This window comes from Salvelinus namaycush, chromosome 5 (genome assembly GCF_016432855.1).
Source record: "Salvelinus namaycush isolate Seneca chromosome 5, SaNama_1.0, whole genome shotgun sequence".
In the NCBI taxonomy this organism is placed as follows: domain Eukaryota; kingdom Metazoa; phylum Chordata; class Actinopteri; order Salmoniformes; family Salmonidae; genus Salvelinus; species Salvelinus namaycush.
The window spans coordinates 74,319,861-74,339,563 of record NC_052311.1 but is presented as its reverse complement, the minus strand read 5'-3'; the positions used below and the strand labels follow the sequence as shown (position 1 = coordinate 74,339,563).

Here is a 19,703-nt window from a genome sequence, read left to right as displayed (position 1 = left end):
ACTACATACTGTCAGAGACACTCCTAATGGACACTACATACTGTCAGAGACACTCCTAATGGACACTCCTAATGGACACTACATAAACTACATACTGTCAGAGGCACTCCTAATGGACCCTACATAAACTACATATTGTCAGAGACACTCCTAATGGACACTACATAAACTACATATTGTCAGAGACACTCCTAATGGACACTACATAAACTACATACTGTCAGAGACACTCCTAATGGACACTACATACTGTCAGAGACACTCCTAATGGACACTACATAAACTACATACTGTCAGAGACACTCCTAATGGACACTACATAAACTACATACTGTCAGAGACACTCCTAATGGACACTACATACTGTCAGAGACACTCCTAATGGACACTACATAAACTAAAACACAATCAATAACAGTAGTAATAATACATTGATATAACATAATCCTGGGGCAAATACAACATTGCAAAGATAGTCACTAATTTGTTCACTCAAATTCCAGATACAAGAGTGAGAAAGCATGTGTCCCCTTCCTACCCTGGCTAATTACCTAGCCTGGATAATGTTGTCTGACAGCATGACAGTGAAGTGATAACGTTTGGTAAACAGAGATAGAACCCAGCTCTGCGTCTAAAACATACGGTATGGTCCTTGTGCTGTATTGAATCCTCATACTAAAGGACATGAAACATCACGACTTCAGCAGGAGGCTCCTGGTGCTCTCTGTTCTTTCAACTATCTTTGATTCTCTTAATGCGGTCGAAGTCTGTTCCAACACTATTCTGCCAGGATCTAAAGGTGATGTTTTCAATCTTCCATCTGCAGGCTTTCTAAAGGATTTTAGAACTATCTGGTGTTTCTCCACAGCACAGCAATCCGTCTGATGTTATGTAAGAGCTTGGGAATTGTCAGGGCTCGAAAAACATTTTGTAAACCTCATCATAGATATTGCCATTTGCCATTTAATAGATATGTTATGCAAATTCAATGTTATGCAAAACAAATGATGATCTAAAGCCTGTCTGCACCATGTTAAACCAGGCGGTTAATGGAGATAGCATGATCTGTCTGCACCATGTTAAACCAGGCGGTTAATGGAGATAGCATGATCTGTCTGCACCATGTTAAACCAGGCGGTTAATGGAGATAGCATGATCTGTCTGCACCATGTTAAACCAGGCGGTTAATGGAGATAGCATGATCTGTCTGCACCATGTTAAACCAGGCGGTTAATGGAGATAGCATGATCTGTCTGCACCATGTTAAACCAGGTGGTTAATGGAGATAGCATGATCTGGCTGCACCATGTTAAACCAGGTGGTTAATGGAGATAGCATGATCTGGCTGCACCATGTTAAACCAGGTGGTTAATGGAGATAGCATGATCTGTCTGCACCATGTTAAACCAGGCCGTTAACGGAGATAGCATGATCTGTCTGCACCATGTTAAACCAGGCGGTTAATGGAGATAGCATGATATGTCTGCACCATGTTAAACCAGGCGGTTAATGGAGATAGCATGATCTGTCTGCACCATGTTAAACCAGGCGGTTAATGGAGATAGCATGATCTGTCTGCACCATGTTAAACCAGGCGGTTAATGGAGATAGCATGATCTGTCTGCACCATGTTAAACCAGGTGGTTAATGGAGATAGCATGATCTGTCTGCACCATGTTAACCCAGGTGGTTAATGGAGATAGCATGATCTGTCTGCACCATGTTAAACCAGGTAGTTAATGGAGATAGCATGATCTGTCTGCACCATGTTAAACCAGGCGGTTAATAGAGATAGCATGATCTGTCTGCACCATGTTAAACCAGGTAGTTAATGGAGATAGCATGATCTGTCTGCACCATGTTAAACCAGGCGGTTAATGGAGATAGCATGATCTGTCTGCACCATGTTAAACCAGGCGGTTAATAGAGATAGCATGATCTGTCTGCACCATGTTAAACCAGGCGGTTAATGGAGATAGCATGATCTGTCTGCACCATGATAAACCAGGCGGTTAATGGAGATAGCATGATCTGTCTGCACCATGTTAAACCAGGCGGTTAATAGAGATAGCATGATCTGTCTGCACCATGTTAAACCAGGCGGTTAATGGAGATAGCATGATCTGTCTGCACCATGTTAAACCAGGCGGTTAATAGAGATAGCATGATCTGTCTGCACCATGTTAAACCAGGCGGTTAATGGAGATAGCATGATCTGTCTGCACCATGTTAAACCAGGTAGTTAATGGAGATAGCATGACCTGTCTGCACCATGTTAAACCAGGTGGTTAATGGAGATAGCATGATCTGTCTGCATCATGTTAAACCAGGCGGTTAATGGAGATAGCATGATATGTCTGCACCATGTTAAACCAGGCGGTTAATGGAGATAGCATGATCTGTCTGCACCATGTTAAACCAGGCGGTTAATGGAGATAGCATGATCTGTCTGCACCATGTTAAACCAGGCGGTTAATGGAGATATCATGATCTGTCTGCACCATGTTAAACCAGGCGGTTAATGGAGATAGCATGATATGTCTGCACCATGTTAAACCAGGTGGTTAATGGAGATAGCATGATCTGTCTGCACCATGTTAAACCAGGTGGTTAATGGAGATAGCATGATCTGTCTGCACCATGTTAAACCAGGTGGTTAATGGAGATAGCATGATCTGTCTGCACCGTGTTAAACCACGCGGTTAATGGAGATAGCATGATCTGTCTGCACCATGTTAAACCCGGTGGTTAATGGAGATAGCATGATCTGTCTGCACCGTGTTAACCCAGGCGGTTAATGGAGATAGCATGATCTGTCTGCATCATGTTAAACCAGGCGGTTAATGGAGATAGCATGATATGTCTGCACCATGTTAAACCACGCGGTTAATGGAGATAGCATGATCTGTCTGCACCATGTTAAACCAGGCGGTTAATAGAGATAGCATGATCTGTCTGCACCATGTTAAACCAGGCGGTTAATGGAGATAGCATGATCTGTCTGCACCATGTTAAACCAGGCGGTTAATGGAGATAGCATGATCTGTCTGCACCATGTTAAACCAGGTGGTTAATTTTTATTTTAAAATGTTTTATTTAACCTTTATTTAACTAGGCAAGTCAGTTAAGAACAAATGCTTATTTACAATGACGGCCTAGACCGGCCAAACCCGGGACGACGCTGGGCCAATTGTGCGCTGCCCTATGGGACTCCCAATCACAGCCGGTTGTGATACAGCCTGGTTAATGGAGGTAGCATGCCTCGGTTGTGATACAGCCTGGTTAATGGAGATAGCATGCCTCGGTTGTGATACAGCCTGGTTAATGGAGATAGCATGCCTCGGTTGTGATACAGCCTGGTTAATGGAGATAGCATGCCTCGGTTGTGATACAGCCTGGTTAATGGAGATAGCATGCCTCGGTTGTGATACAGCCTGGTTAATGGAGATAGCATGCCTCGGTTGTGATACAGTCTGGTTAATGGAGGTAGCATGCCTCGTTGTGATACAGCCTGGTTAATGGAGATAGCATGCCTCGGTTGTGATACAGCCTGGTTAATGGAGATAGCATGCCTCGGTTGTGATACAGCCTGGTTAATGGAGATAGCCTGCCTCGGTTGTGATACAGCCTGGTTAATGGAGATAGCATGCCTCGGTTGTGATACAGCCTGGTTAATGGAGATAGCATGCCTCGGTTGTGATACAGCCTGGTTAATGGAGATAGCATGCCTCGGTTGTGATACAGCCTGGTTAATGGAGATAGCATGCCCCGGTTGTGATACAGCCTGATTAATGGAGATAGCATGCCTCGGTTGTGATACAGCCTGGTTAATGGAGATAGCATGCCTCGGTTGTGATACAGCCTGGTTAATGGAGATAGCATGCCCCGGTTGTGATACAGCCTGGTTAATGGAGATAGCATGCCCCGGTTGCTGTTTTACTACAACAGTAGCTTGTTCCCTACAGACACCATGATGTTACAAGTAAACAATGTGTTTTGTTGTTTTACGACAACAGTAGCTTGTTCCCTACAGAGACCCTGCTGCTATTAAACAATAACCATGTGTTGAAATAGTACAGTCACTTCCATCTCCTTTATTGGGGCAACAGCCTCAAGACATGGTTGGTATGAGAGGCTGCTACTGTTGTAGTGTTGTGCAGTATTAACACGGTGTTGGCTGTGTAGCTTGGACTATAACTAACACCCTAAGACAGTAGAGGTAATACTGTAATAATAGGGGGAGTATATACTGTATGAGTAATTATAAAATATACACAAGGAAATGTTTCACTTTGTTTTGCGTGCTATTTGCTAGCGCCAGAGAAGTGGCCACTATGACTGTCTGGCTGCCTGTCTGTATTGAAACAGCTGCTCCACAATAGGGGAGTTTATTTAGATAAGACCCATCCCAAACAGTACTGTCTATATGGACTGAGAAATAACGGCTATGGTTTGTCTTGAAGTCAGTGAACCTGTAAACCACGCACAGAAAAGCCAAGGCACTACTGAGTCAGGTTTTCTCAGGTCAAATGAGACCCTTTCAGTCCACTGAACAGACCTCTCTCTGTCTCTATTGTCATTCTCTTCTCTCTGTAGTTTGCTTGACATATTTATTGCATTGTCATAAAATGGGTTATATGCTTTTTCTTCCCCTCGTTGTGATTGGTCTCTGAGTTCATAGGAGGCCATTTTGAAATGTATAAAAGCATCACGTTTTTTTTATATATGTAAAAAAAGCTTGAAGGCCAAAAGCCAAAACACATTGGTTTTATGTGCAACAATAAAGAAGCTTTTTTATTTACTTCCATTGGCCTCCAAGAGTTGCTGAATCTCCTCTCAACTTTTCTTCCTCTCCTAACAGGAGACCTGGGTGAAGGGGGAGACGAGGGAGACCAGGGACGGCTGGGAAAGACCGGACCACCAGGACTACTAGGTTCCTCCTTATATATTTTTTATTGGTTTAATATTAAAATACATGAATCATTGAGGAATTAAAAGGAAGTGGTATAAAAGCCAGAGAGTTGATTCAACTCACCGGAATGTTCTACTGATCCTTTTTAAATCGTTTTTAAATTGTTGTCTGGACGGCTTTAAACAGAGCATCTAAACAGAGTTTGTTAACATCTAAGTGAGCTGAGGTGTTTTGTATACTCCCACGCGTAGTGGTGTAAAGTACTTAAGTAAAAATACTTTAAAGTACTACTTAAGTAGCTTTGGGGGTATCTGTACTTTTATAATTTATAATTTTGACAATTTTAACTTTTATTTCACTACATTCCTAAAGACAATTTGGTACTTTTTACTCCAAACATTTCCCCTGACACCCAAAAGTACTCGTTACATTTTTTATGCTTAGCAGGACAGGAAAATGGTCCAATTCACACACTTATCAAGAAAATATCCATAGTCATTCCCACTGCCTTTGATCCGGCAGACTCACTAAACACAAATGCTTTGTTTGAAAATTATGTCTGAGTGTTGTAGTGTTCCCCTGGCTATCCGTAAATTTAAAAAAAAAGAAAATCTTTAATTTTCTTAATATAAGGAATTTTTTATTATTTGTACTTTTACTTTTGATACTTAAGTATATTTTAGTAATTACATTAACTTTTGATACTTAAATATATTTAAAACCAAGTACTTTTAGACTTTTACTATTTCTCTTTTACTTGAGTCATTTTCTATTAAGGTATCTTTACTTTTACTCAAGTATCACCATTTTTCCACCACTGCCAACGCAGAGTCAGTCCCCAGAGATAAAGGTATGTAAACCCCCCCAGTTGAAGGTAAATGCCTATATAAGCACTCAATACTCTAGACTCAGAAGCAGAACAGACTAGCTATCCCCCCAGTCTTTCTAGATTCAGAAGCAGAACAGACTAGCTATCCCCCCAGTCTTTCTAGATTCAGAAGCAGAACAGACTAGCTATCCCCCCAGTCTTTCTAGATTCAGAAGCAGAACAGACTAGCTATCCCCCCAGTCTTTCTAGATTCAGAAGCAGCACTGTGTCTGACTCTGACGTGAGTGAGTGAGGTCTAATTGGCACCGGCAGTGAGCTGAGTTACAGTGGAGTAGCCTGGGCCAGACCAGACAGCCTCCGTGAGCCTGACTCTGGGCTTTTCCTTGAAGGAAGTCACATCAGAGCAGACGTGTTAATTGCTGCTGCTGCAGGATGGCGGCCAGCGGTCGGCGGGAGCACCATGTATGTTCTGTGGGAGGTGGAGGTAGGAGGCAGGGCCAGGTGCTAAATGAACTTCTGGCTGGCTGGCCTCTTTCACAAACACACACCTCTATCATCGGACCAACAGACAGAGACAAATGTCAGCCAGGACCGTTGGAGTCATTTACAACAAAAAAGAAAGAACAAATAAAACTTGTTGACTTGTTTTTTCAACTTCACCCACAGTGTATAACAAAACTGGTTTCCTGTATGTTGGTTTCCTGTATGTTTGTTGTTAGGTTGGATTTGATGTATGTTGGTTTCCTGTATGTTTGTTGTTAGGTTGGATTTGATGTATGTTCACCATAAAGTAGTGCTTTATAAATCCATTACATGACATTACAGTAAATACTCAGCTTGATCAAAGTTTCCTTTACAGGTAATTTACTAAGAGATGTTAGAGTTACTTTAAAATGTACATGGGGCTTATAGAGGGTTACTAACCATCAAAGTGAGTTTAAAACATCCACTACACACACTACTGTCGTTGACTAAGCTAAGATTGACTGAAGCCAAAGGGTAATTGCCTTTAATTTTACATTGCATGTAAGGGTCACTAAACTAAAATGCATTACAAATGGCACCATATTTTCCTTAAATAATACAGTACTTTTGACCAGGACCCATGGGGCTCTACTGTTGACCAGGACCCATAGGGCTCTACTGTTGACCAGGACCCATAGGGCTCTACTGTTGACCAGGACCCATAGGGCTCTACGGGTCCTGCATCAGCTGCTGGTGCCTTCAGCACCTGGGAGAAGGAGAGTCATTAGACAAGTTACAACGGCTGGGGGGGAAGTGAGGGGGAAGTGAAATGAGAGAATGACATCTTCTGATTGCTGGTTAAACTGGCAATATCAGTGAGAAAATGTCAATAATCAGACCTGTATAAAGTAGTGGATAATCAAGCAATAAGGTGCAAGAGGCAGTGCTATATAATGACTACAGTCACAGCAGGTAAATGGGATTGTTTGGCTCGATGCGATAAGCCACTGCCTTGTGTGCCATATTGCTTTTAGAAAATTCTTACCAACATATTTAAAATAACAATGGTTACATATTTTCATTAAAACGTTATTTGGATAAGTCATTACATACACTTGAATTATTCCACCAGAATAATCTGGTTGTTAGTTATTTTGGTCATGTTGCTACAGATGTGACCCAGTTGTAAATGGTTTTTGCATAGTTGCTATGCAAAAGGACTGGTCATCCGTTCTAAATAAAATGGTTGCTATGCAGGCTGTATAGCTAACGTTCTTGTCACTTGCTAGATAGCTAGCCAACTTCAGCTAACTCAGTCACGTCAAAACATTGAACCTTGAATAACAGGACACAAACTGCATTTTCCTTTGTTTGAGCTTTTTGTTCTGTTGACATTTACTTGGATATGTCCATGATACTGACGTTGATGGGTGATTTCCACTGGCTCAGAGAAAGTTGTCGAGTCTCGTCTGGACACCGTTCACTATATGGTCCTACAGAGATCTAAATTAAAAAGTTGAACACTGTTTCCGAGGTCTGACAGGCAGACAGCGAGGCGTATATTATCCCCCGCTGAACCAAACTAAATGCTAGGCTGGAAGCAAGGGGAAATAATGTGCGAGTTGGGATAAAACCAAGCGATGATTCAGACAGCAACACGATCAGGATAGTCTTATGGAGGTGCAGTGATACTTCTCAGAGGGAAGCGTTGATCAGGTATAGGTGTGTCTGGGACCGTCAATACAACACGGCTTGGAACGCTGCTCGCCCAATCAGCATCCAGAATCCAAACAACCCGTTTTATAATGACTGTTACTGACTAAATCAAACAATCTCTTCACGTTCAGCCTATAATTTTAAATGTCCCACCTGCTAGAATAAGAAAGCAGACACCATAATGATGATGTTCCATGTTGAGAAATGTTTCCGTGTGTTAGGATCTTTCCTTTAAAAAAAAATGGTGTATTCAGTCAGCTGAAATTATGTTGAAATGATTGTCCTGAAAAATGATGATGACTAAAATACTTGAGCTGTACATATGCCAGGCTGAACAAAACCCAAACGTAGGAAAAACACCATGAGATCTCACAACCTGGGGGGAAAAAAACGCTTTATACAATCTGTGAAGATACAAAATAATTACAATTCAATCAAAATGGACATGGCTGAATTACATAGTGATAAACAATATTGACTGGTGCTAGATGGTTCATGTGTGGTACAGGCTATTTGGAAGGGCGTCCTGCATCAGTTATTATCTCAACTACTATCCATTTGCAGCTGAATATGTCCTGAGGAAATACTCATTTTGATCCTGGCAGAGCGGCTCTGGCATAAAAAGCAGATTCCGCGTAAAAAGCAGATTTCCCAATCCGTCTCTCGAAATATATGTTAACGTTGCCAAAGCAAGTGAAGTAGATAATAAACAAAGGGGAAATAAACAATAAAAAGTAACAGTAAACATTACACTCACAGAAGTTCCAAAAGAATAAAGACATTTCAAATGTCATATTATATATATACAGTGTTGTAATGATGTGAAAATAGTTCAAGTACAAAAGGGAAAATAAATAAACATAAATATGGGTTGTATTTACAATGGTGTTTGTTCTTCACTGGTTGCCCTTTTCTTGTGGCAACAGGTCACAAATATTGCTGCTGTGAGGCACACTGTGGTATTTCACCCAGTAGATATGGGAGTTTATCAAAATTGGGTTTGTTTTTCGAATTCTTTGTGGATCTGTGTAATCTGAGGGAAATATGTGTCTCTAATATGGTTATACATTTGGCAGGAGGTTAGGAAGTGCAGCTCAGTTTCCACCTCATTTTGTGGGCAGGGTGCACATAGCCTGTCTTCTCATGAGAGCCAGGTCTGTTCTACGGCGGCCTGTTTCAATAGCAAGGCTATGCTCACTGAGTCTGTACATAGTCAAAGCTTTCCTTAAGTTTGGGTCAGTCACAGTGGTCAGGTATTCTGCCACTGTGAACTCTCTGTTTAGGGCCAAATAGCATTCCAGTTTGCACTGTTTTTTTCCAATGTGTCAAGTAATTATCTTTTTGTTTTCTCATGATTTGGTTGGGTCTCTCTCTCCCCCCTCTTCATCTCCCCCTCTTTCTATTTCGCCACCCTCTCCCCGCCTCTCACTCTCCACCTCTCTCCCCCTTTCTCTCTCTCCCTCCCCTCTCTCTCTCTCCACCTTCTCTCCCTCTCCCTCCCTTCTCTCTCTCTCACCCTCTCCCTCCCCTCTCTCTCTCTCCATCTTCTCTCCCTCTCCCTCCCCTCTCCCTCTCTCCCCCTCTCCCTCCCCTCTCTCTCTCTCCTTCTCTCCCTCCCCTCTCTCTCTCCCCCTCTCCCTCCCCCCTCTCTCTCTCTCCCCCTCTCCCTCCCCTCTCTCTCTCTCTCTCTCTCTCCCTCCCCTCTCTCTCTCCTCCTCTCCCTCCCCTCTCTCTCTCTCCCCCTCTCCCTCCCCCCCCTCTCTCTCTCTCCCCCTCTCCCTCCCCTCTCTCTTTATCTCTCTCTCTCTCCCTCCCCCCTCTCTCTCTCCTCCTCTCCCTCCCCTCTCTCTCTCTCCACCTTCTCTCCCTCTCCCTCCCCTCTCTCTCTCTCCCTCTCCCTCCCCTCTCTCTCTCTCCACCTTCTCTCTCTCTCCCTCCCCTCTATCTCTCTCCCCCTCTCCCTCCCCTCTCTCTCTCTCCACCTTCTCTCCCTCTCCCTCCCCCCTCTCTCTCTCCCTCTCCCTCCCCTCTCTCTTTCTCCACCTTCTCTCCCTCTCCCTCTCCTCTATCTCTCTCCCCCTCTCCCTCCCCTCTCTCTCTCTCTCTGGCCTTTAGTTTCTCTCTTTAAATTCCATCAGTAGTCTAACTGCCATACAAAACCATAAGAAAACAGCAATAAAGAAACAGACCAAAAAATCTCCCTACCTATTTACAATTTTCTTTGGTCTGGCAGTTCACCAGTCTTCTCCTTCCCTCTCTCACAGGTCTGACAGGGGAGCTCGGAGATAAAGGAGAGGTGGGCCGGATGGGGAAGATGGGTTCTGCTGGAGACAAAGGTAATCATTTAGTAATCAGACTGACTGAGAACCATTCTGCTTACAGAGAAGAAAACTGTTCTGGCTGCATCTCAGGCCAATGATACAGAGGCCGTGTCTCTACTGGCACCCTATTCAGCCATAGGACTGGTCAAAAGTAGTGCACTACTACCCATAGGGCTGGTCAAAAGTAGTGCACTACTACCCATAGGGCTGGTGAAAAGTAGTGCACTATACAGGGAATAGGGTGCCATTTAGAGCGTAGCCACAGAGACACACTGCCAGACCCAAACTACCTGGGAGAGACCTTCATCAAGTTTGTTTTACATAAACAGGTACTTGTTTAGTTTTTATCCAATGTATTCAGCCTCTCTTCCCATTGAACCCTTCAACTTGGGTTGTTGATGCATCTATTAGACAGACCTGGGTTCAAATACTATTTGAAATCCTTCCATTCTTTGATTATTTGCTCTAGCCTGGCCTGCCTGTAGTATCAGATGGACAGGGGTTACAGTGCTCTAGCCTGGCCTGCCTGTAGTATCAGATGGACAGGGGTAACAGTGCTCTAGCCTGGCTGTAGTATCAGATGGACAGGGGTAACAGTGCTCTGGCCTGGCCTGCCTGTAGTATCAGACGGACAGGGGTAACAGTGCTCTAGCCTGGCCTGCCTGTGGTATCAGACGGACAGGGGTAACAGTGGTCTAGTCTGGCCTGCCTGTAGTATCAGATGGACAGGGGTAACAGTGCTCTGGCCTGCCTGTAGTATCAGACGGACAGGGGTAACAGTGCTCTAGCCTGGCCTGCCTGTAGTATCAGATGGACAGGGGTAACAGTGCTCTAGCCTGGCCTGCCTGTAGTATCAGATGGACAGGGGTTACAGTGCTCTAGCCTGGCCTGCCTGTAGTATCAGATGGACAGGGGTAACAGTGCTCTAGCCTGGCCTGCCTGTAGTATCAGATGGACAGGGGTAACAGTGCTCTAGCCTGGCCTGCCTGTAGTATCAGACGGACAGGGGTAACAGTGCTCTAGCCTGCCTGTAGTATCAGATGGACAGGGGTAACAGTGCTCTAGCCTGCCTGTAGTATCAGATGGACAGGGGTAACAGTGCTCTAGCCTGGCCTGCCTGTAGTATCAGATGGACAGGGGTAACAGTGCTCTAGCCTGCCTGTAGTATCAGATGGACAGGGGTAACAGTGCTCTAGCCTGCCTGTAGTATCAGAAGGACAGGGGTAACAGTGCTCTAGCCTGCCTGTAGTATCAGATGGACAGGGGTAACAGTGCTCTGGCCTGGCCTGCCTGTAGTATCAGACGGACAGGGGTAACAGTGCTCTGGCCTGGCCTGCCTGTAGTATCAGACGGACAGGGGTAACAGTGCTCTGGCCTGGCCTGCCTGTAGTATCAGATGGACAGGGGTAACAGTGCTCTGGCCTGGCCTGCCTGTAGTATCAGATGGACAGGGGTAACAGTGCTCTGGCCTGGCCTGCCTGTAGTATCAGATGGACAGGGGTAACAGTGCTCTGGCCTGGCCTGCCTGTAGTATCAGAAGGACAGGGGTAACAGTGCTCTGGCCTGGCCTGCCTGTAGTATCAGACGGACAGGGGTAACAGTGCTCTAGCCTGGCCTGCCTGTGGTATCAGACGGACAGGGGTAACAGTGCTCTGGCCTGGCCTGCCTGTAGTATCAGACGGACAGGGCTAACAGTGCTCTAGCCTGCCTGTAGTATCAGATGGACAGGGGTAACAGTGCTCTAGCCTGCCTTTAGTATCAGATGGACAGGGGTAACAGTGCTCTAGCCTGCCTGTAGTATCAGATGGACAGGGGTAACAGTGCTCTAGCCTGCCTGTAGTATCAGAAGGACAGGGGTAACAGTGCTCTAGCCTGCCTGTAGTATCAGATGGACAGGGGTAACAGTGCTCTAGCCTGCCTGTAGTATCAGATGGACAGGGGTAACAGTGCTCTAGCCTGGCCTGCCTGTAGTATCAGATGGACAGGGGTAACAGTGCTCTGGCCTGGCCTGCCTGTAGTATCAGATGGACAGGGGAAACAGTGCTCTAGCCTGGCCTGCCTGTAGTATCAGATGGACAGGGGTAACAGTGCTCTGGCCTGGCCTGCCTGTAGTATCAGATGGACAGGGGTAACAGTGCTCTGGCCTGGCCTGCCTGTAGTATCAGATGGACAGGGGTAACAGTGCTCTGGCCTGGCCTGCCTGTAGTATCAGATGGACAGGGGTAACAGTGCTCTAGCCTGGCCTGCCTGTAGTATCAGATGGACAGGGGTAACAGTGCTCTGGCCTGGCCTGCCTGTAGTATCAGATGGACAGGGGTAACAGTGCTCTGGCCTAGCCTGCCTGTAGTATCAGACGGACAGGGGTAACAGTGCTCTAGCCTGGCCTGCCTGTAGTATCAGATGGACAGGGCTAACAGTGCTCTAGCCTGGCCTGCCTGTAGTATCAGATGGACAGGGGTAACAGTGCTCTGGCCTAGCCTGCCTGTAGTATCAGACGGACAGGGGTAACAGTGCTCTAGCCTGGCCTGCCTGTAGTATCAGATGGACAGGGGTAACAGTGCTCTAGCCTGGCCTGCCTGTAGTATCAGATGGACAGGGGTAACAGTGCTCTGGCCTGGCCTGCCTGTAGTATCAGACGGACAGGGGTAACAGTGCTCTAGCCTGGCCTGCCTGTAGTATCAGACGGACAGGGGTAACAGTGCTCTAGCCTGGCCTGCCTGTAGTATCAGATGGACAGGGCTAACAGTGCTCTAGCCTGGCCTGCCTGTAGTATCAGATGGACAGGGGTAACAGTGCTCTGGCCTAGCCTGCCTGTAGTATCAGACGGACAGGGGTAACAGTGCTCTAGCCTGGCCTGCCTGTAGTATCAGATGGACAGGGGTAACAGTGCTCTAGCCTGGCCTGCCTGTAGTATCAGATGGACAGGGGTAACAGTGCTCTAGCCTGCCTGTAGTATCAGACGGACAGGGGTAACAGTGCTCTAGCCTGGCCTGCCTGTAGTATCAGATGGACAGGGGTAACAGTGCTCTAGCCTGGCCTGCCTGTAGTATCAGATGGACAGGGGTAACAGTGCTCTGGCCTGCCTGTAGTATCAGATGTACAGGGGTAACAGTGCTCTAACCTGCCTGTAGTATCAGACGGACAGGGGTAACAGTGCTCTAGCCTGGCCTGCCTGTAGTATCAGACGGACAGGGGTAACAGTGCTCTGGCCTGCCTGTAGTATCAGATGTACAGGGGTAACAGTGCTCTAGCCTGGCCTGCCTGTAGTATCAGACGGACAGGGGTAACAGTGCTCTGGCCTGCCTGTAGTATCAGATGGACAGGGGTAACAGTGCTCTAGCCTGCCTGTAGTATCAGATGGACAGGGGTAACAGTGCTCTGGCCTGCCTGTAGTATCAGATGGACAGGGGTAACAGTGCTCTGGCCTGCCTGTAGTATCAGATGGACAGGGGTAACAGTGCTCTAGCCTGCCTGTAGTATCAGACGGACAGGGGTTACAGTGTTGGGACTATTCTATCGGTATATTAAGCCAGGCAAGCTCAATCAAGCACAGATAAAGAATTTGCCTAGATGCCTTTGTGCTCTTGAGCAAGGCACTTAACCCCCCACAACAACAGCTCCCCCCCCCCCCCCCCCCCCCAACCCACCTCTCAAAAAAAACGGTCTGTGTGTGTGTGTGTGCGTGTGCGTGTGCGTGTGCGTGTGTGTGTGTGCGTGTGCGTGTGCGTGCGCGTGTGTGTGTGTGCGTCTTTCTGAGGGGTTAAATCCGAAGTCAAAGTTCCGTTGGACCTTGTGTGCAATTGACCAATAAAGTGATGGTACTGTTAATAGTATTTAGTATTAGTATCAAATAGTATTTGAACTCAGGTCTGCCAGTAGACAGTAGTGCACTACTTTCTATCAGAGTCTGGTCAACAGTAGTGCACTACTTTCTACCAGAGCCTGGTTAACAGTAGTGCACTACTTTCTACCAGAGCCTGGTTAACAGTAGTGCACTACTTTCTACCAGAGCCTGGTCAACAGTAGTGCACTACTTCCTACCAGAGCCTGGTCAACAGTAGTGCACTACTTTCTACCAGAGCCTGGTCAACAGTAGTGCACTACTTTCTATCAGAACCTGGTTAACAGTAGTGCACTACTTTCTACCAGAACCTGGTTAACAGTAGTGCACTACTTCCTACCAGAGTGCACTATATAGGTGCACTATATAGGGAATAAGGTGTCATTTGTGACGCAACCAATCTCTGAAGTAACATGTACGTAAACCTCAAGGCCTCATCAAGAGTCTGGTCAATCCTGTCTGTATAATGCTTTGACAGACCTACAGAAAGAGTCTGGTCAATCCTGTCTGTAATGCTTTGACAGACCTACAGAAAGAGTCTGGTCAATCCTGTCTGTAATGCTTTGATAGACCTACAGAAAGAGTCTGGTCAATCCTGTCTGTAATGCTTTGACAGACCTACAGAAAGAGTCTGGTCAATCCTGTCTGTAATGCTTTGACAGACCTACAGACAGAGTCTGGTCAATCCTGTCTGTAATGCTTTGACAGACCTACAGAAAGAGTCTGGTCAATCCTGTCTGTAATGCTTTGACAGACCTACAGAAAGAGTCTGGTCAATCCTGTCTGTAATGCTTTGACAGACCTACAGAAAGAGTCTGGTCCATCCTGTCTGTAATGCTTTGACAGACCTACAGAAAGAGTCTGGTCAATCCTGTCTGTAATGCTTTGACAGACCTACAGAAAGAGTCTGGTCCATCCTGTCTGTAATGCTTTGACAGACCTACAGAAAGAGTCTGGTCAATCCTGTCTGTAATGCTTTGACAGACCTACAGAAAGAGTCTGGTCAATCCTGTCTGTAATACTTTGACAGACCTACAGAAAGAGTCTGGTCAATCCTGTCTGTAATACTTTGACAGACCTACAGAAAGAGTCTGGTCAATCCTGTCTGTAATGCTTTGACAGACCTACAGAAAGAGTCTGGTCAATCCTGTCTGTAATGCTTTGACAGACCTACAGAAAGAGTCTGGTCAATCCTGTCTGTAATACTTTGACAGACTTACAGAAAGAGTCTGGTCAATCCTGTCTGTAATACTTTGACAGACCTACAGAAAGAGTCTGGTCAATCCTGTCTGTAATGCTTTGACAGACCTACAGAAATAGTCTGGTCAATCCTGTCTGTAATGCTTTGACGGACCTACAGAAAGAGTCTGGTCAATCCTGTCTGTAATGCTTTGACAGACCTACAGAAAGAGTCTGGTCAATCCTGTCTGTAATGCTTTGACAGACCTACAGAAAGAGTCTGGTCAATCCTGTCTGTAATGCTTTGACAGACCTACAGAAAGAGTCTGGCCAATCCTGTCTGTAATGCTTTGACAGACCTACAGAAAGAGTCTGGTCCATCCTGTCTGTAATGCTTTGACAGACCTACAGAAAGAGTCTGGTCCATCCTGTCTGTAATGCTTTGACAGACCTACAGAAAGAGTCTGGTCCATCCTGTCTGTAATGCTTTGACAGACCTACAGAAAGAGTCTGGTCAATCCTGTCTGTAATGCTTTGACAGACCTACAGAAAGAGTCTGGTCCATCCTGTCTGTAATGCTTTGACAGACCTACAGAAAGAGTCTGGTCAATCCTGTCTGTAATGCTTTGACAGACCTACAGAAATAGTCTGGTCAATCCTGTCTGTAATGCTTTGACAGACCTACAGAAAGAGTCTGGTCCATCCTGTCTGTAATGGTTTGACAGACCTACAGAAAGAGTCTGGTCAATCCTGTCTGTAATGCTTTGACAGACCTACAGAAAGAGTCTGGTCAATCCTGTCTGTAATGCTTTGACAGACCTACAGAAAGAGTCTGGTCAATCCTGTCTGTAATGCTTTGACAGACCTACAGAAAGAGTCTGGTCAATCCTGTCTGTAATACTTTGACAGACCTACAGAAAGAGTCTGGTCAATCCTGTCTGTAATACTTTGACAGACCTACAGAAAGAGTCTGGTCAATCCTGTCTGTAATGCTTTGACAGACCTACAGAAAGAGTCTGGTCAATCCTGTCTGTAATGCTTTGACAGACCTACAGAAAGAGTCTGGTCAATCCTGTCTGTAATACTTTGACAGACCTACAGAAAGAGTCTGGTCAATCCTGTCTGTAATACTTTGACAGAACTACAGAAAGAGTCTGGTCAATCCTGTCTGTATAATGCTTTGACAGACCTACAGAAAGAGTCTGGTCCATCCTGTCTGTAATGCTTTGACAGACCTACAGAAAGAGTCTGGTCAATCCTGTCTGTAATGCTTTGACAGACCTACAGAAAGAGTCTGGTCAATCCTGTCTGTAATGCTTTGACAGACCTACAGAAAGAGTCTGGTCAATCCTGTCTGTAATGCTTTGACAGACCTACAGAAAGAGTCTGGTCAATCCTGTCTGTAATACTTTGACAGACCTACAGAAAGAGTCTGGTCAATCCTGTCTGTAATGCTTTGACAGACCTACAGAAAGAGTCTGGTCAATCCTGTCTGTAATGCTTTGACAGACCTACAGAAAGAGTCTGGTCAATCCTGTCTGTAATGCTTTGACAGACCTACAGAAAGAGTCTGGTCCATCCTGTCTGTAATGCTTTGACAGACCTACAGAAAGAGTCTGGTCAATCCTGTCTGTAATGCTTTGACAGACCTACAGAAAGAGTCTGGTCAATCCTGTCTGTAATGCTTTGACAGACTTACAGAAAGAGTCTGGTCAATCCTGTCTGTAATGCTTTGACAGACCTACAGAAAGAGTCTGGTCAATCCTGTCTGTAATGCTTTGACAGACCTACAGAAAGAGTCTGGCCAATCCTGTCTGTAATGCTTTGACAGACCTACAGAAAGAGTCTGGTCCATCCTGTCTGTAATGCTTTGACAGACCTACAGAAAGAGTCTGGTCCATCCTGTCTGTAATGCTTTGACAGACCTACAGAAAGAGTCTGGTCCATCCTGTCTGTAATGCTTTGACAGACCTACAGAAAGAGTCTGGTCAATCCTGTCTGTAATGCTTTGACAGACCTACAGAAAGAGTCTGGTCCATCCTGTCTGTAATGCTTTGACAGACCTACAGAAAGAGTCTGGTCAATCCTGTCTGTAATGCTTTGACAGACCTACAGAAATAGTCTGGTCAATCCTGTCTGTAATGCTTTGACAGACCTACAGAAAGAGTCTGGTCCATCCTGTCTGTAATGCTTTGACAGACCTACAGAAAGAGTCTGGTCAATCCTGTCTGTAATGCTTTGACAGACCTACAGAAAGAGTCTGGTCAATCCTGTCTGTAATGCTTTGACAGACCTACAGAAAGAGTCTGGTCAATCCTGTCTGTAATGCTTTGACAGACCTACAGAAAGAGTCTGGTCAATCCTGTCTGTAATACTTTGACAGACCTACAGAAAGAGTCTGGTCAATCCTGTCTGTAATACTTTGACAGACCTACAGAAAGAGTCTGGTCAATCCTGTCTGTAATGCTTTGACAGACCTACAGAAAGAGTCTGGTCAATCCTGTCTGTAATGCTTTGACAGACCTACAGAAAGAGTCTGGTCCATCCTGTCTGTAATACTTTGACAGACCTACAGAAAGAGTCTGGTCAATCCTGTCTGTAATACTTTGACAGAACTACAGAAAGAGTCTGGTCAATCCTGTCTGTATAATGCTTTGACAGACCTACAGAAAGAGTCTGGTCCATCCTGTCTGTAATGCTTTGACAGACCTACAGAAAGAGTCTGGTCAATCCTGTCTGTAATGCTTTGACAGACCTACAGAAAGAGTCTGGTCAATCCTGTCTGTAATGCTTTGACAGACCTACAGAAAGAGTCTGGTCAATCCTGTCTGTAATGCTTTGACAGACCTACAGAAAGAGTCTGGTCAATCCTGTCTGTAATACTTTGACAGACCTACAGAAAGAGTCTGGTCAATCCTGTCTGTAATGCTTTGACAGACCTACAGAAAGAGTCTGGTCAATCCTGTCTGTAATGCTTTGACAGACCTACAGAAAGAGTCTGGTCAATCCTGTCTGTAATGCTTTGACAGACCTACAGAAAGAGTCTGGTCCATCCTGTCTGTAATGCTTTGACAGACCTACAGAAAGAGTCTGGTCAATCCTGTCTGTAATGCTTTGACAGACCTACAGAAAGAGTCTGGTCAATCCTGTCTGTAATGCTTTGACAGACCTACAGAAAGAGTCTGGTCAATCCTGTCTGTAATGCTTTGACAGACCTACAGAAAGAGTCTGGTCAATCCTGTCTGTAATGCTTTGACAGACCTACAGAAAGAGTCTGGTCAATCCTGTCTGTAATGCTTTGACAGACCTACAGAAAGAGTCTGGTCCATCCTGTCTGTAATGCTTTGACAGACCTACAGAAAGAGTCTGGTCCATCCTGTCTGTAATGCTTTGACAGACCTACAGAAAGAGTCTGGTCCATCCTGTCTGTAATGCTTTGACAGACCTACAGAAAGAGTCTGGTCCATCCTGTCTGTAATGCTTTGACAGACCTACAGAAAGAGTCTGGTCAATCCTGTCTGTAATGCTTTGACAGACCTACAGAAAGAGTCTGGTCCATCCTGTCTGTAATGCTTTGACAGACCTACAGAAAGAGTCTGGTCAATCCTGTCTGTAATGCTTTGACAGACCTACAGAAAGAGTCTGGTCAATCCTGTCTGTAATGCTTTGACAGACCTACAGAAAGAGTCTGGTCAATCCTGTCTGTAATGCTTTGACAGACCTACAGAAAGAGTCTGGTCAATCCTGTCTGTAATGCTTTGACAGACCTACAGAAAGAGTCTGGTCAATCCTGTCTGTAATGCTTTGACAGACCTACAGAAAGAGTCTGGTCAATCCTGTCTGTAATGCTTTGACAGACCTACAGAAAGAGTCTGGTCAATCCTGTCTGTAATGCTTTGACAGACCTACAGAAAGAGTCTGGTCAATCCTGTCTGTAATAGCTTTGACAGACCTACAGAAAGAGTCTGGTCCATCCTGTCTGTAATGCTTTGACAGACCTACAGAAAGAGTCTGGTCAATCCTGTCTGTAATGCTTTGACAGACCTACAGAAAGAGTCTGGTCAATCCTGTCTGTAATGCTTTTGACAGACCTACAGAAAGAGTCTGGTCAATCCTGTCTGTAATGCTTTGACAGACCTACAGAAAGAGTCTGGTCAATCCTGTCTGTAATACTTTGACAGACCTACAGAAAGAGTCTGGTCAATCCTGTCTGTAATGCTTTGACAGACCTACAGAAAGAGTCTGGTCAATCCTGTCTGTAATGCTTTGATCAGACCTACAGAAAGAGTCTGGTCAATCCTGTCTGTAATGCTTGACAGACCTACAGAAAGAGTCTGGTCAATCCTGTCTGTAATGCTTTGACAGACCTACAAAGATCTGGTCAATCCTGTCTGTAATGCTTTGGACAGAACCTACAGAAAGAGTCTGGTCATCCTGTCT

General features: G+C 45.3%; 1 protein-coding gene across 1 annotated transcript in view; it reads left to right on the top strand.

Moving 5' to 3' along the window:
* The first annotated feature begins 633 nt into the window (after nucleotides 1–633).
* The window catches only part of LOC120047352 (collectin-10-like), a 26,325-nt gene continuing 7,255 nt past the window's right edge, over nucleotides 634–19,703 (top strand). Inside the window, exons 1-3 of the mRNA XM_038992876.1 lie at nucleotides 634–799; nucleotides 4,862–4,933; nucleotides 10,187–10,258. Of these exons, the coding sequence (XP_038848804.1) occupies nucleotides 685–799; nucleotides 4,862–4,933; nucleotides 10,187–10,258 (259 nt within the window). The 5' untranslated portion in view covers nucleotides 634–684. The remainder of the gene's footprint in view (nucleotides 800–4,861; nucleotides 4,934–10,186; nucleotides 10,259–19,703) is intronic.